Source organism: Pezoporus occidentalis, unplaced genomic scaffold, assembly GCF_034315485.1.
Source record: "Pezoporus occidentalis ecotype Australia unplaced genomic scaffold, CSIRO_AGI_Poc_V1 ctg60, whole genome shotgun sequence".
NCBI classification, from domain to species: domain Eukaryota; kingdom Metazoa; phylum Chordata; class Aves; order Psittaciformes; family Psittacidae; genus Pezoporus; species Pezoporus occidentalis.
In genome coordinates, this window is record NW_026915944.1 from 3,358,662 (window position 1) to 3,373,703 (window position 15,042).

At 41.0% G+C, this 15,042-nt stretch overlaps 1 protein-coding gene across 5 annotated transcripts in view; it reads left to right on the forward strand.

Annotated features, from left to right (window-relative positions):
* Positions 1 to 15,042, forward strand: part of GSG1L (GSG1 like) — a 56,673-nt gene that overhangs the window by 22,107 nt on the left and 19,524 nt on the right. For all 5 annotated transcript variants that reach the window (XM_062639471.1, XM_062639467.1, XM_062639470.1 and 2 more), the window contains exons 3-4: positions 10,601 to 10,753; positions 14,828 to 14,939. In XM_062639471.1, the coding sequence (XP_062495455.1) occupies positions 10,601 to 10,753; positions 14,828 to 14,939 (265 nt within the window). The remainder of the gene's footprint in view (positions 1 to 10,600; positions 10,754 to 14,827; positions 14,940 to 15,042) is intronic.

The following is a 15,042-nucleotide window of genomic DNA, read 5'->3' on the forward strand; positions in this document are numbered from 1 at the left end:
CTCAAAATTTAGAGATGGTCACACCAACATAGGAGAGGATTCACAGAATAAACTCCTTACTGGTTCGGTACAATATGATCTAAGTTACTCCAGTTCTCTGTAGGACATCACTTGCCTCAGCTGTGGTACCTATGGAATACCCATAATGAATGGCAAAGCAGGAGGTCATCATCAGCTGCCTATCTTGCAGTGCTCTCCACCTATATGTAGGGAAATTCACATGCATAAAATAAACAAAGCTTTTTAGAGACCATGGAGACTGAGACAAGACAAAACCTTGAAGAAGGAAAATGCTCATTGCTAGTGAACATTTAACAGTCCAAAATGTTACAGGGGACTTTTTAAATTGGAAACTGTACTGGCAGAGGCAGGAGATGCCTTCTGCATGTCCTCAGTGCAGGTCATGATTATGCATCCTGTAGAGATGACGCAATAAAAATTCTGTATTGTCTAAAAAGTAGCTGGCAAAGCTAAAGCAGCACATGGCAAACGGCAAATAAATAAAGTCTCACCTAAACACAGGACAGAAAAAGAAAAAGCTGAGCCAAATATGTGCATGCTCCTGAGCCAGCTCTACAACAGCAGTTAATGAGAAGAAAAACTAGATGCCTGATTTTAATAGATACTGACATAATAGGTGTAACAGAAATTTGATGGGAGAAAGATAATTAGTAGGACAATAACATCTTGGTACTGGTGACACCAAAAGACAAAGCAGATGTCATGTACTAAAGCTGAATCAGAATAATAGGGTAATGTCATTTATGAGCAACACAATCCCTGTGGATGGATTCAATGCCCAGATAAAAAATACAGAATTACATTAGTGATCACCCATTGGACAGCTTACACTATCAGTGTTAAACTTGATGTCAGAGAAGATGCAAGTACAGAAAACAAAACTGTAGGAGCAGGCTTCAAAACCCCATGTTTAGACTGAGAAAATGTCGTGCTCAGTGTGATGGAGGGGCTAAAATTTGGACAAACTTTATGAGCATGGAGAAATTAGTTGGGAAACTTGTAACTCTTATCCCTGAGATTCCTGAGTGGCCTGGTGAACTTGATTCAAAATGTTAGCAAGATATACCTTGTATCTGTGGCTAACAGAGAGAGACATTCAGCATCCTTGCAGAAGCAATGTAAGTTTAAAAAAAAACAAAACTTGTGAAAAAGGGAATGCAAGAAAAACAAGAGCTGATTAAAAGAAATTAAAAGGTTCATATAAAAGGACAAGTAAGCTTGAAAACTGTAAAGATACTAGGTATACTACAGGCATCTAACTGTCCACAAATCTTTCTCAGTCACTGAGTGACTGAGAGAAAATGGGAGATAATATTCAATGTTGATAAACGCAAAGTGGTGAACGTGAAGAGTAATCCTACCTTTACATATATAGTGATGGGTTCTGAATTAGCTTTTTCCCCTTACGATAGAGTTCTTGGAATGGTGACAGACACTTCTATGAAAACATTAATTCACTGCTCTGTAGAGATTAAGAAAAGACGAAGAGAACTATTAGCATCATTGTAGGAAATAAAGAACAAAACAAAAAGTCACCATGCCACCACATGCAGTACCCATCTGCAGCACTCTGTGTGCACCTCTCATCCCTCCCCTGCCAGCCCCAGCTCAGAAAAGTTGTGATAAAATTTAAAGAGATAGAAAGAAGAGTTTGAGAGTTATGGTCAAAGATTGGGGATACTTTTTGTATGAGAAGCACAACACAGAACAGATTTCAGGCTGGAAAAGAGACAAATGAAACTTGTAATAGCCAACTTAAAAAAACAAACCTTTTTTGTGAGCTGGATAGCTGTTCCTGAGAGGAAAAAAAGAGGATAGATTTTCTAAAAGGACCAGAGACCTGCATCCAATGAAAAGAAATGTAACTGTGTCTTCCACAAGAACTATACACCTTCCAAGACAGTCCAGTAGTCCAATTCTACTGTCTTCTTGAATATTTTGTATTCTGCTTGCATTTTTCTTGATATATCTTCAATAGGATATATACATACCTACACAGACAAGTACCTGGGCACTTGTATTAGGAGAGTTATGATTAAATATACAGGAAAAAAAAAAGTGTTAGTAACATTTTATCTGTGTTTTCTTACACATCTGTTAAGAATCATTAAAATTATTTTTAAAAACTAATTAGATATACAAAGATAAAACCATGCTCAAGAGCAGAATTCAAGCTAAATTCTGAAAAAGGAAGCAGCAGTCGTGCTTCTCATGCTGGTGATGCCAGAGACATGGAGAACATTGGTTCTGTGGGCAATGCTAGCCACAAGGTCTGAACATAATTTACTTCTAAGCCTGGTGCTGAGGGTGGAAGTACAGGACTACAAGCCCTGCAATGTAGGTCTTCAAAGGGAAGCATTTAATTCAAATATGTTGATTAAAGCATATGAGATAGTCCTGATTTAGTCTTTTCCACTATATTATTCTACTCACTATATTACTACTACACCAGGAAAAAGAGAATATAAGCACAAAGATGTTCCACAGTCTAATCAGTGCCCTACATATGATTAAATTAAGAACCAAGCTCAGTGGCAGAACCATAAAAAGTCATAGGAAACACATCATCATGTAGAAAAGAATCATTTTATGATTCACAGCTCCACCTCATCTTTCAAAATAAATAAACTAATGAAGAGCTAAAGCTAAACAAAACCAAAACAGCTGGCATTTCTCCTGTCACCTAAGCAGTTTCAGGTATTTATCATACGGTCATGGACAGTGTGATTGAGTGCACCCTCAGCAAGTTTGCGGATGACAGCAAATTGTGTGGTTCAGTTGATACCCTGGAGGGAAGGAATGCCATCCAGAGGGACCTTGACACGCTTGTAAGGTGGGCTGATGCCAGCCTTATGAAGTTTAACCATGCCAAGTGCAAGGTCCTACACCTGGGTTGGAGCAATCCCAGGAACAGCTACAGGTTGGGCAGAGAAGAGATTCAGAGCAGCCCTGTGGAGAAGGACTTTGGGGTGCTGGTCGATGAGAAAATGAACATGAGCTGGCTTCAGTGTGCACTCGCAGCCCAGAAAGCCAACCATATCCTGGGCTGCATCAAAAGGAGAGTGACCAGCAGGTCGAAGGAGGTGATCCTGCCCCTCTACTCTGCTCTTGTGAGGCCTCATTTGGAGTACTGTGTGCAGTTCTGGTGTCTTCAGCACACACACTTGTTCCTGTTGGAACAAGTCCAGAGGAGGGCCACGAGGATGATCAGGGGACTGGAGCACCTTCTGTATGCAGATAGGCTGAGGAAGTTGGGGCTGCTGAGCCTGGAGAAGAGAAGGCTGCGTGGAGACCTCATAGCAGCCCTCCAGTATCTGAAGCGGGGCTTTAGGGATGCTGGGGAGGGACTCTTCATTAGGGACTGTAGTGATAGGACAAGGGGTAACGGGTTAAAACTTAAACAGGGGAAGTTTAGATTGGATATAAGGAAGAAATTCTTTCCTGTTAGGGTGGCGAGGCACTGGAATGGGTTGCCCAGGGAAGTTGTGAATGCTCCATCCCTGGTGGTGTTCAAGTCCAGGTTGGCCAGAGCCTTGGGTGACATGGTTTAGCATGAGGTGTCCCTGCCCATGGCAGGGGGGTTGGAACTAGATGATCTTAAGGTCCTTTCCAACCCTAACTATTCTATGATTCTATGTTTCGCAAACTGCAGTCTCTTTATCTATCAGATTGTCTCATTTATTTTACAGTAACAGGTAGTTTTGGGTATCTCTGATGGCTTTTAGGATCATGAAGCTTACTTTGCTTTGGTGAAACGTCTTTCACAGATCTGTGATCTACTTCTACCAGGTTTTTTACACTGCAGCACAAGAGGAGCAGGCAGACAGTCCGGTATTATGAGACTGCATTAACCAACTGACGGGCTGACTGCTCAGAGCTGAGTCCCTATGCCAGCCACAACAGCATGCTCAGTGTTTATTCCTTTCACCATTTCTTACTGATCGCTCCAATATTTCTAGCTTTTAATACCCAATATTGGAGCAGCTGAGCAGCAAATGACTGAAATCATCAGAAGAAAAGTGTGAGATTTACATGGCTCTTTCAAGCTTACTTTAATGCTTTTCCCCCAAAACATACACACTTCTCAGTGTGGACCTATTTGTTTATTGTTTTCCTATCTTCTCTCTTCACTCTTGTACTGAGCTTGAACAGAAGAGATTAAAGTGAGATTCAGGTGTCAGTTCCAACATAGCGGGTAAGTATGGAAGAGCAGAGCAGTGGCAGTCAGGGTTAAGAAACATAGGGACGGCAATATAGACCAGGAGGAACAAAGCAGACACGTCCAAAAATGCAGAGGAAATACCTTTCTGCTTAGGTAAACAGAACACCTTAAAAATTATTAGTGCAAAACCAGACACCCATTAGGTCTATGAAAACAGCACCTGCTACATGTTTGCAGCTGCCAAGTGTGCTCTCAGCATCACACTGCTAGCTCTGGAATTGAGCATTAAAGAAATAACAGATTTTTCCCTCATGTGGCGGACCACTGTGTCAGTGCCAAGGACTATGGATGGTCAGCATCTTTCTGAGAATTAGATCTTGATAAGGAATAAAGAAGTGCAAGAGGACCTCTGGGGTCACTCTTTCCACAGCAATCATCTCTGCTCCCTTTCACTTCCTTTCCCAGGAAGGGTGACAGCAAGGGCCTGCCCCCAGTTTTTCAGTTACTAAGTTCTGGGTGCCTCACACTGTTTAAGTCTAATACAGTAGCTTACAGAGAGGACTTTCATCATCGAAAAATAAACTAAAGAGAAGGATTCATTCCCAGGTACTCTCTCTCCCATCTCCAATGCAAGTGTTAAATTCATAAAGCAGGACATACAGACCCCAGTTTCTCAAAGGCAAGTGAGCATAAGTTAGTGGTAACACGAACAAGGGCAACAACTCCCCCATCTCCCCTGCTGCCTATGCTGCATGTAACATTGCTAAAATGACTCAGCAATCTCCTTCAGAAACAACAATATTTTCAATATTTTCCTAGAAGAGATCCTTTACATGCAAACAAGCTCATGTTTATGGATTAAAAATGCTTTGAACTCTAACAGCAATTGCTCTGTTGGCCACCTCTTCAGTGTTGCCTTGAGAACATGTACTAATACTGGATCTTTGACAGTCATTTTCATGACCTGACCAGCCTGGAGAAGCAGCCAGGAGGGGATTTCAATATCGTTATTTCATATGGAGACAAAACCTCACAAATTGGCTTCAGAAGCTGTTAGCATAGTGAGCTGGCACCAAAAATCAACTTTTTTGATTTGCCAACAAGTATGCATAAAACTCTATGGCTGCATGTGAATGTAGGAGGCATAGATGTGTATTTGAACTCTCTAGAACTGGTTTGTCAGCTGTATTAATCTCAAAAGCTCAACAGTAATTGGAATTATGGAGCTTTGTAGTTCCAGAAACAGCAGCAACTGCTTCTTCATCATCCTGCACATAATCCCATTTAGGTGGTATCTAAGTTCTTTGTATTTCAGTCCAAATTGCTAATGAGTCTGAGAATGGCTTTAATAACGCTACACTAAACAACTACGAATCACCTTTGCCTGTTATGGGGAAAAAGCACAGAAGAGCGTGTCAGTAACTTCTCGACATTCGTGAGGTCAGTTTAACAAGAGCTCTCTCTCAGAAAAGTTGAAGTCAGCAACTGTTGCCTTTTTGTGACACAAAGTCACAGTGGATTTAAACAAAGAACACTTGGTGCTTTGATATGTATTTTTGCTCCAGATACTGTGAACAGTTCCTTAATGTTTCTTACTCCAAAGGAAAATGTCCAGATGCATACCGGCAGAATAACCTATGACAACAACAGCAGTTATCCTAGTTCATATTTATACTTCTTACGTTGGATACCAACCAGTCAAAATCCGCTCAAAACTCCTGGAAGTCATTAACCACACCATTCGTTGGGTTCCTTAATCAGGAATTCACTGAAATGTGGTCTGATGCCTTGAGTTCTCAGCAGAATTTCTAGGGCTTTTTTCAGAATTCCTATTTCAAAGGAAACTCACTGGGGATTCCTGACTCAGAGCACTCCTTGGTGAGAGGTAATAGCGTGTTCACTCACAGTGTCTTCCCTGGTGATCAGGGCTGACCTGACACAAATTCACATTTTGTGAAGAACTTTTGAGCCCCGAGAGTCATTGCAGGCTGAGGTAAAGCTTCCTTACCTCACTGTCAAAAAAATATCAGTTTGTTTCATTCACATGAAACATCCTTTTGTTACCACGTTGTCTCTGGCAGTTGTACTTAACATGATCACCAGCTTTGCAGAAATTCATTCAGTACCTATGAATCTTCTTTCAAAATGTTGATGCTGCCCTCCACTGTCTGACAGAAATGCAAGGGACTGATCTTGTCAGATGGTTCATGATGTACTTGAGCTCCTAAAATTTCAGCAATCATATGGGTAACAGTTATCTTTTCATTCACAATGAAGAGTATGTTCATTTCGCTTGGGGTTGCTGGAAAATTAATTTCCTTGACATGTAACAGTGCTGATGCAGTGGCTAAGTCTATAGGGAGGTAGTACAGATGCTTTTCACCATGACCTCCATAGAGAAAACAATTTCTTGGTCCATTGTTCGGGAAATAACAATAGCTCAGAGACATGAAGTTTAGTAGTGTCATTACTAGTTTACTGATCTTCTTACAAAATCAGAATCTCTGGACAATCACTGAAGCATAGACAAAAAAAAATGTGCTTCCAGCAGGACAATATTTTCTTTTAAGCAAAGCTAGTGATCATAGAGTGCAATCTGTCTTGAGATAGATGATATGAAGGTGATATTATTCCTTCTGAGGTAGGAGTCCTATAATGTAAGTTGACTTACGTGAAATTTTTCGGTGAGGCCCAGCTTTGCCATCTGAAGTTCCAGGAGAGCAGCTCAGCCCAGGTCCTGGACTTCCAGCGCTTTTGCTCCACAAAGATATTGTCCTGAAGATGGTGACCCTTCTATGTCCAGGAATAGCTTCACATTCTGTGGTGTTCAGCTTCAGGACAACCCCACCTGTGACCCACAGCACCTTCCCTGCACAAATAACAGTTAGTTTGATGAACAGGCAAGGAAAAAAATCATAAAAGGGACAAAGACCAAAAAATGAGAGAAAGCCAGTGATCTATAAGAATACAGACCCTTGGATACAAGACATCCAGTTGGAAGTCTCCAAATGAACCAAGTTGTGACTCTTCTGAAGGAAAGATTTTTCACAAAAGCTAAGTTAGGCCATACAAATCACTGGAGCAGGGGACACAGGCTGGTTGGAAATAAGACAGACAGAAAAGGTGACAGCAGAGAAGACAGAGAAAGAGAAAAATCCTCTGGAGAATTTCTTCCCTGTCACCTGGGATAACTGAGGTCTCCTCAAGAGAAGGAGCTCTCTACTTTGCAGGCAGGAGGCTGTAAGAGATTGTAAGTGGAAGTAAGTGATGCCAAGTGACTGCCTCATGAATCTCATGTTGAGAGAAGAGCTGTGGGAGATCACTTCACCATCAGCACAGAACAGAAAGACACTGTCTCCTGAATTAATAACCTGAATCAACTGTTCTGCTTCTGGCAGCCACAGGAAGATGCAAAATCCAGATATAGCTTGCACTTTCTGGAAGTTATTATTTCAGATTGAAATTAAAAATCAAAGCAGTTAGGACAGGACATACTCATAACCATGCAAGCACGGCATGTGTGACTTACTTTCCCCACACTAAATGTATTTTTAAAAGTCACAGAGCAGATACTCAGTGTACATAGTTAGACATAGAGAAAGATAGAGATAGAGAGAGTTAGACATATTCTTTCCAGATATAATCAGGGCCCCCTAAAACATGGTTTAGGGTGGAAGAGGCCTCTGGACACTTGAGTCCAAGCCCCTCCTGAAAATATCTCCATCAGATCCAGCTCATCAGGGCCAAATTTTGTCTTATACTACCCTGTTCAACTCTAGGAGTCTGACTCTGTTATCTATATCCTTCCGTGAGGCAGCTGTAGACAGCAAGACCTTCAGCTTCTCTTCTATAGGATGAGAAGGTGAAGCTCTCTCTATCTTGCCTTGTATGTCACTCTGAAGGTGCATAAAGCTGCCTCTAGCAGTATCCCCTCACTTGTCTTCTGGACATGTTAACCTGGAACCTTCCTTAGAGACATGTGCTTCAGCTTCCTGTAATTTCTCAAGCACACTACCCTTGTGTCTACAGCATCCAGCTTCAAGCACTGTTTCATAGGTGGGCAACAGATAAAACTTGTATACAGCTGATGTACATCAACTGAACCCCCAAGCCATCAACCAAATCCACAGATCCCTTTCTGGAGGGTTGCACTTCAGTGTCACGTTCCCCAGTCTATACATCCGTCAAGGATGACACTGTCCCAGGACAGAATCCAGCATTTTTCCTTGTTAAATTTCAAATTGTTGCTGATTTCTCAGCACTCAAATGTATCAAGATCTCTCTCTAAGGCCTGTCTACTCTCGAGGGACTAAGCAAGTATCAGCCCTCAAACTGTCTCAGTGTGTACTCAACTCCTGTGATCAGGTCATTGATAGAAACATTGAAGAGAACTGACCTTAAAATTGAGCCTGTGGAACACCACTAGTGGCTGGCCACCAGCCTGATGTTACCGCTTGACTACAACTGTTTGAGCCTGACCCTTCAGCCACTTGTTCACCCAAAGAAGTAGAGGACATAGCCACACCACAGTCTTGAGCTGCAGTCACTACTACAGCACTGCTCTTGTGTGTAGATACCAGCAGTGAGTACCCTCAAGAATTGAAACGGGGTAATAAACATCTGGGCAGATATGTTGTATATTACTCTTTCAAGTTTGGGCTGAAACATTTATGAATTAAAAATCATTAGTTAGACCTCTCTCCTGCCTCAGTTTATAGGCCAGGTTTACACGATCTAATTCTTTCCAACTCAAACCATTTCATCATTCCCTTGTTATTGAAACTTCTGTTTGTAATAAAATGAGGCAAAATCCCTTTTTAATCCTGCTGAACAGAACAACACCCTTACTGTTTCTCACTTTTACTTCTCTTTGGAAGAGTGTGCCAGTTGCCCTGATACCAAATTGACTGTGAGGTAAACAGCTGCATGCTGTTGATGCAACATTACCCATAAAAACGCATGCAGCCACTGTAAGAAATTAAAAGGTTGATTTGTTACTGTCTCTATAGTACTGTTTAGAACCTCAAAAGGTCAGATTCAGTGGCAACAACAAATAGTATGTATTAATTAGATGCAATTATAGAGATGAGTTCCCAGAAAAAATGAGAGCTGGGATCAATCTGGTCACTAAGAGGGCACTCCAATATTTGACAGAAGTGAGACTGCATATCTGGTTTGATAAGCTCAACTATAGGCATTATCACACATATGTTCTTACAGTGACGAGAGAATGTATTAATATAAGTGAAGCCTGTAGCAGTCTCTATGGTTACAGCTAACGCTTTCTAATATAAGCCATTGTCTTCAGATGCTTAACTTTCCATGTTTCAACTGCTTAGGCTGAAATTTTCCATCACTGCTTATAGTTTCCAGGTGAATTCTCTAGCAATCAGGTTAGCAAATGCAGTGAAGAATTCTAGCAGATTCTCATGCTGAAACAGAGATCAGAAATTTGGCAGGGACTTGATATTATCATCTGTTCCCATTCTCTCAAATTTATTCATGGTTTGGTGACTTTAAAAGACTCAGCAGATCCTGCTAGAGGCTTTGTGCTCAAATTTCCAAATGTGACACCTACAGGGGATGAATCAGTCTCAGCCAGACACTACCAAATGTTGCCAGACTCACCTGTTCACAACCTCAAAGTCTTGCCAAACGTGCAGTACAAACAGGACACGTCAACTCTGCCCTTCCTCCGAGGGATTGTACGTAGGGGCTGAGAAAACAGAAGGCAGTCCAAATTTTGTATCTGCAGCTCTTCAGCCGAGTTATAAAAAGCTGGCTCGACCCTACCTCTCTTCTGGCTGTCTTTCTATTGCTCCCAACAGCAGAGACCTGTGCAGTGGATCCAAACACCCCAAGTCAGAGCAGCCATTCTGCAGGACACCAGTTTCTGTTAAACAGTTTCTAGTAAATGCCCCAATGCTACACTATGATATGTATCTTGAAACTTGGACTGAAAATACTATCTTTGAATGGTGTCGTGAAGAAAAAGGTATCCAAGCCTGTTCACCTGCCACCAGCCCACATCCTGTAAGGTACTAACATGCCATCACCACCATTAAATTTTGCTCATCCACGACACAGGGAGGGAAAATAAATTCTGTGTCCTACGCTTTGAGTTAGAGGAGTCAAGAGGTTCTAGATATACCCAAAGAGGTTCTTTAGCCAAACTGGGATCTTAGGCAACAGCTTATTCTTTCTTCAGTAATCTTTACCACCCTGCCGCAGTTCACCTCTTCATTCACCACTTTTTCTATTTTTCAGAGTTTGGGTGGTGGTTTATTTTAAATTTAAACTTTCTGAATACACAATTACTCCTAGATAGTCCTGATTTCATAATCAATTTTTAAAAACTTTAACCTCTTGCAAGTATTTACCAACTAAGTGACTGGTTGCTGCTCTTGTGCATTACAGGTGTCCTGTGGTTATCAGTAGTATCCGAGGTGTTATACATCATGCTGTTAGTCGTCGGATTCAGCCTTATGTGCCTCGAGCTCTTTCATTCAAGCAGTGTGATAGATGGGCTCAAGTTAAATGCCTTTGCTGCTGTCTTCACTGTGCTTTCAGGTATGAACCTTCCCTTTCCCTTTTGCCCAAGGAGCCACTATGAAACAGAACTCTAAGACTTTGGCAGAATAGAAGCCAGGGGCTGCAAGAATCTCTCATCCCCATTCAGCTACTGCATTTTTCACTATAATTATTTGTTACTTTGCAACAAGGACTGCATGATAAATTTGCCTCTTGTCAGCAAAAATACATATTCCTGATTTCGCAATGGCAATGCAGCCTTCCCCCAGCCAGCACAGGCCTTATTATGGCCAAAGTCTGAGCTTCCTTTTTCAGCATCATCACACTGATTATCCAACAGAAAATGAAAAAACAGATAATGTTGAAAATTTCTTTTTTCCATGTTAATCATGAAAGTAGGTAAAGGTTTGATGCTTCAAACCAAAGAAAGGAGTCATCTTGTTCATTGGGAGAATAGAGAATGAAAAGAGTTCTAGTAATCACACATAGGAACAAGCCCAATAGTAATGTGGGGACATGTACATCTCTTGGAACAACTGTTTCAGCCTATTTTCGTGCTCACTCTGTACTTGCAACCTTTCAGCATATGAACTTGAGGAATTCACTTCTCTGAAAGAAGTTATCAAATCTAACCATGTAACCAAGTGCCCCTTCACGTCTCTGCTGGCAAAAAAACCCACTTCCCCAGATTTATACAGGCAAACAGCCACAGCTGGCTTTTCTGAGCACTCCTGTATGGACTTCTCTGGCAGAAAGAACTTCTGCAATAAAAGTTCATTTTATTCTGCTGTATTTCAAGCTGAAGGAGATTGTAACAGGCAGCGTACATTCTGTAAAGGAGTTTGTATCTTCAGGGGTAGCTTGAAATTGTGAAATACTGGTAGTGGTATAAAATTTAGATCAGATGTAGAGCTGAGAAAACAAAAAAAAAAAAAAAAACAAACAAAAAAAAATCTGGTAAAAACTGCCAAAGCATATTTTTGATCTTTGGATTTTTAAAAAAGTTGGTTCCATTTTCAATATCAAACTGTATGGAATTCTCCAGCATTCGAGCTATTGTTTCCATGCTGTTCTCTTTCTCTTTACCATTAATCACAGTTTTAAAGTTTTGTAAGAATTATGAAGTTTTCTTTCCTACACATCTTTCTATTTTTATTTTTATCCTTCCCTTTTTATAAGTACATTGTCATGATGTTCCAAATACAAATTTCAAAATTTCACAGAGAAAAAGGATAGAAAAAGAAGCAAAAAAGCCCAAAACCCCAAAAGAATGCTAGCTGTTCTTTTCAGTGACAGAGTTACCAGAGGAAAGAAGAAGAGCATCTTTATTTAAACTTAGCATATTTATAATGACATAGCTTAGTAGAAATTAGGTAACAAAGAAGACTGCCTTGGAGCAACAGACCTCTCATAAAATTAATGCTAGAATTTACTCCTAAAAGTGCGATGGGATCTTCATATCCTCATAGCTCAATATCTAAAGGTGAGGAAAAAGTATGCTTACAGTGTGGCCACCTATTGTTTTTTCTTTACCTCTTAAGAGTCATTAATAGAACCCCAAAACATCATCATTTTGGTATCCCTCTAAACCTCATACAAATTAAAAAACTTATATATGTCTCTCATGTAATATTGATAACACAGCATTTTAATTAATGTGATATATTGTATAAATAATATTTTTGACAAAGATATCTGAAAATTCTTTCAAATATGTTGTATTTTCCAAATTTAATTCCTTAAGCTCTCCCATTACAGACACCTAGGAACAGCTCTGTTCTGCAAGTCCAGTGATCTCAAGCCAGCAATAAGCGGTCAGTGTTTCTGCCCTCCCATCACTCCAGCACACCATATTATCAGGACCTGTTGCCCTGGACCTCGTGCGTGGGCATACAGGCATTTTGTCCTCTTTGCAGCCTTTTGGAGGAGGAGCTGATCTTGTAAATACAGCATTTGTTGATCTGTTATAGGCAGTTCATTTTATCCAAAATGTGACCATTAGAAAAATACTATAGGATATCCCCATGGTGAACTTGGCAAAGCAAATCTAAAATAGACCAAACCAGTGGGTGGTATCAGGAACAAACCAAACCAAAAGTGCATGAAGCTGCACAATGAAAGAAGCACTTGTATTGTTTTGCTGTATCTTATACATGATATAAAGCCACTGACAGCACAGCCAGGCGCACGTCTGCCCCCAACCCTCCACACCTGAGGCAGGTAAAGCAATGAATGCCAAGTTTTCACTGTGGTCCCTGTGTTACATATAGCAAGACCTGCTGATGACCTCCTATTCAGCTGTATCAGTGGACTGTCGTCCTGGCCTCCCACACAGCAAAAGGTTTGAACATTGCTGAAACCCCATTAAGGTTTTGCATGAACAGAACAGATCAGCTCTTCCCTGTGTCAAACTTCCTGATGGCTCTGAGTGACTATGACATATCTCAGGGCAGTCTGTAATATTTTATTAAGGTTGAAAAATGACTGACAGTAGTTATAGGAACAGCAAACCCCAAACTTTAAGATCAATGCAATAACTGTAGCTGGAGAAAATCCACCGAAAAGTACAGCAAGCTCCCAGTGATCTCTTTAAATTAAATATAGCCAGAAACCAAGGTGTGTACCAGTTTGCTGTGCTCCCATTAGGCCGCCCACCCTGCTGAAATATTTCTTCTCTTGTGAATTGCTCTTTCCACCTCCTAACTTCGCAGTGTGTCACACCAACATGAAGCAGCAAATCACCACAGCTTCTTGTAATAAAATGTCTTTGTTCAGCCTCTGCAGTTGTCTGTATCAAATACAACATTCATCTTGCTGAAGGTCCTGCTTAACATACCCACAACACAAACATGACATTCCCCATCTTTCCTCCCACAGAACTGCCCTGAATCATCAGCATGTCTGGTGAGACAAATGAAATGCTTTAGACCCTGAAAGTAAGAGGGAAAGAAGAACCAAAATTTGGGTCTGGGGAGGGAAAACCAGGATCTTCCACATGAAAAAAAAGTAGATGGTCAGAGACAATAGTAAATGGCAACTTCAGTTAAGGTGCAAAGTGAAACGTATGGGACTGCGTTGTACCCCACCATGGCAGAACATCAGTACTTCTAAGTGCCTTGAACTGTCGTTACAGCACAAGGGGGTTTTTGACATCTGTAGATCCAAGGTCTATTTGGGATATGATGCCTCTGCCCTACTGTAGCTAACTGCCTGAACCCATGCTTTTTGTGAGCTCAGCTGGGAGCATCATTCTGCACTATCAAGGTACTAAAGCAGACACACTCTCAATTATTGTAGTTAGAAAAATATCTCCAAGCATCAGAGCTGCTCCTGGCCACCACTTCCTGAAAAGTGGGGTTTGACTTTCTCAGAGATGTCTAAATGTAAAGTTCAGGCAGGTTTTTTTCTGCTTAAGCTGAAGAACCATGTTGGCCAGCTAAGTGGAAAACTCAGACTACCCTGTGGTTTAACTACAACCCTGTTCTTTAGCATCATGGTGAGTGTCTAATCTTCACCCAGCTGTAGTTATCAGCAAAATATAAAAGCAAGCATCATCACCATTGTACCATCAAAAGTATTCCTAGAGTGTCCTCTTACCCACACATCATCAGGAGCACTGAGTTCACTGAACTTCCCAGGGTAACTTCAAAGTGTTTTATAAGTGTTCAAATTTATAAATCTTGGCAGCTGTTCAGATAAAATATCATTGTTTGGCATTAACACATTCAATCTTGCATTGCCTACAGAAGCCTGTCTCGTTATTCTCTTACCTGAGGCCTGTCTGCAATGGGCTAAGTGAGATAACCTGTGGGTGGCATACTCCTGTTTTGCAGCAGCAAGGTTGGTGGTGATGCTAATTGTGCAACATTTTCTTCAACGGTTTTCTTTCTTTAACTCTTCTCTTATTGAGAATTCAGTACGATGTAAAATAATGAGCTTTCAGTCACACCTTTCCTCTGCCCATGCAACTCCCTCCTCCACAGTAGAATAGGAGGCATGAAAGTACAACAAAGACTCTTCTGGAGCTTTCAAAGCACTTCCAGCAGCAGCTATCTCACAAATTATAAAAAAAACATTAGCACAGAGAATCCTAATATCATCTCTGCTTCTCAGGTCTCTTGGGGATGGTGGCACACATGATGTATACTCAAGTTTTCCAAGTGACAGTCAGCCTTGGACCAGAGGACTGGCGACCCCATTCATGGGACTATGGATGGTCCTTCTGGTAAGTGTCACCATCAGTTAATACCTTTCCATTTCCAACAGTCTGTTGGGAGATTGTGCATACACCTCAGATTTTCAGGAACATGCATAAGTATTCCCAGTTG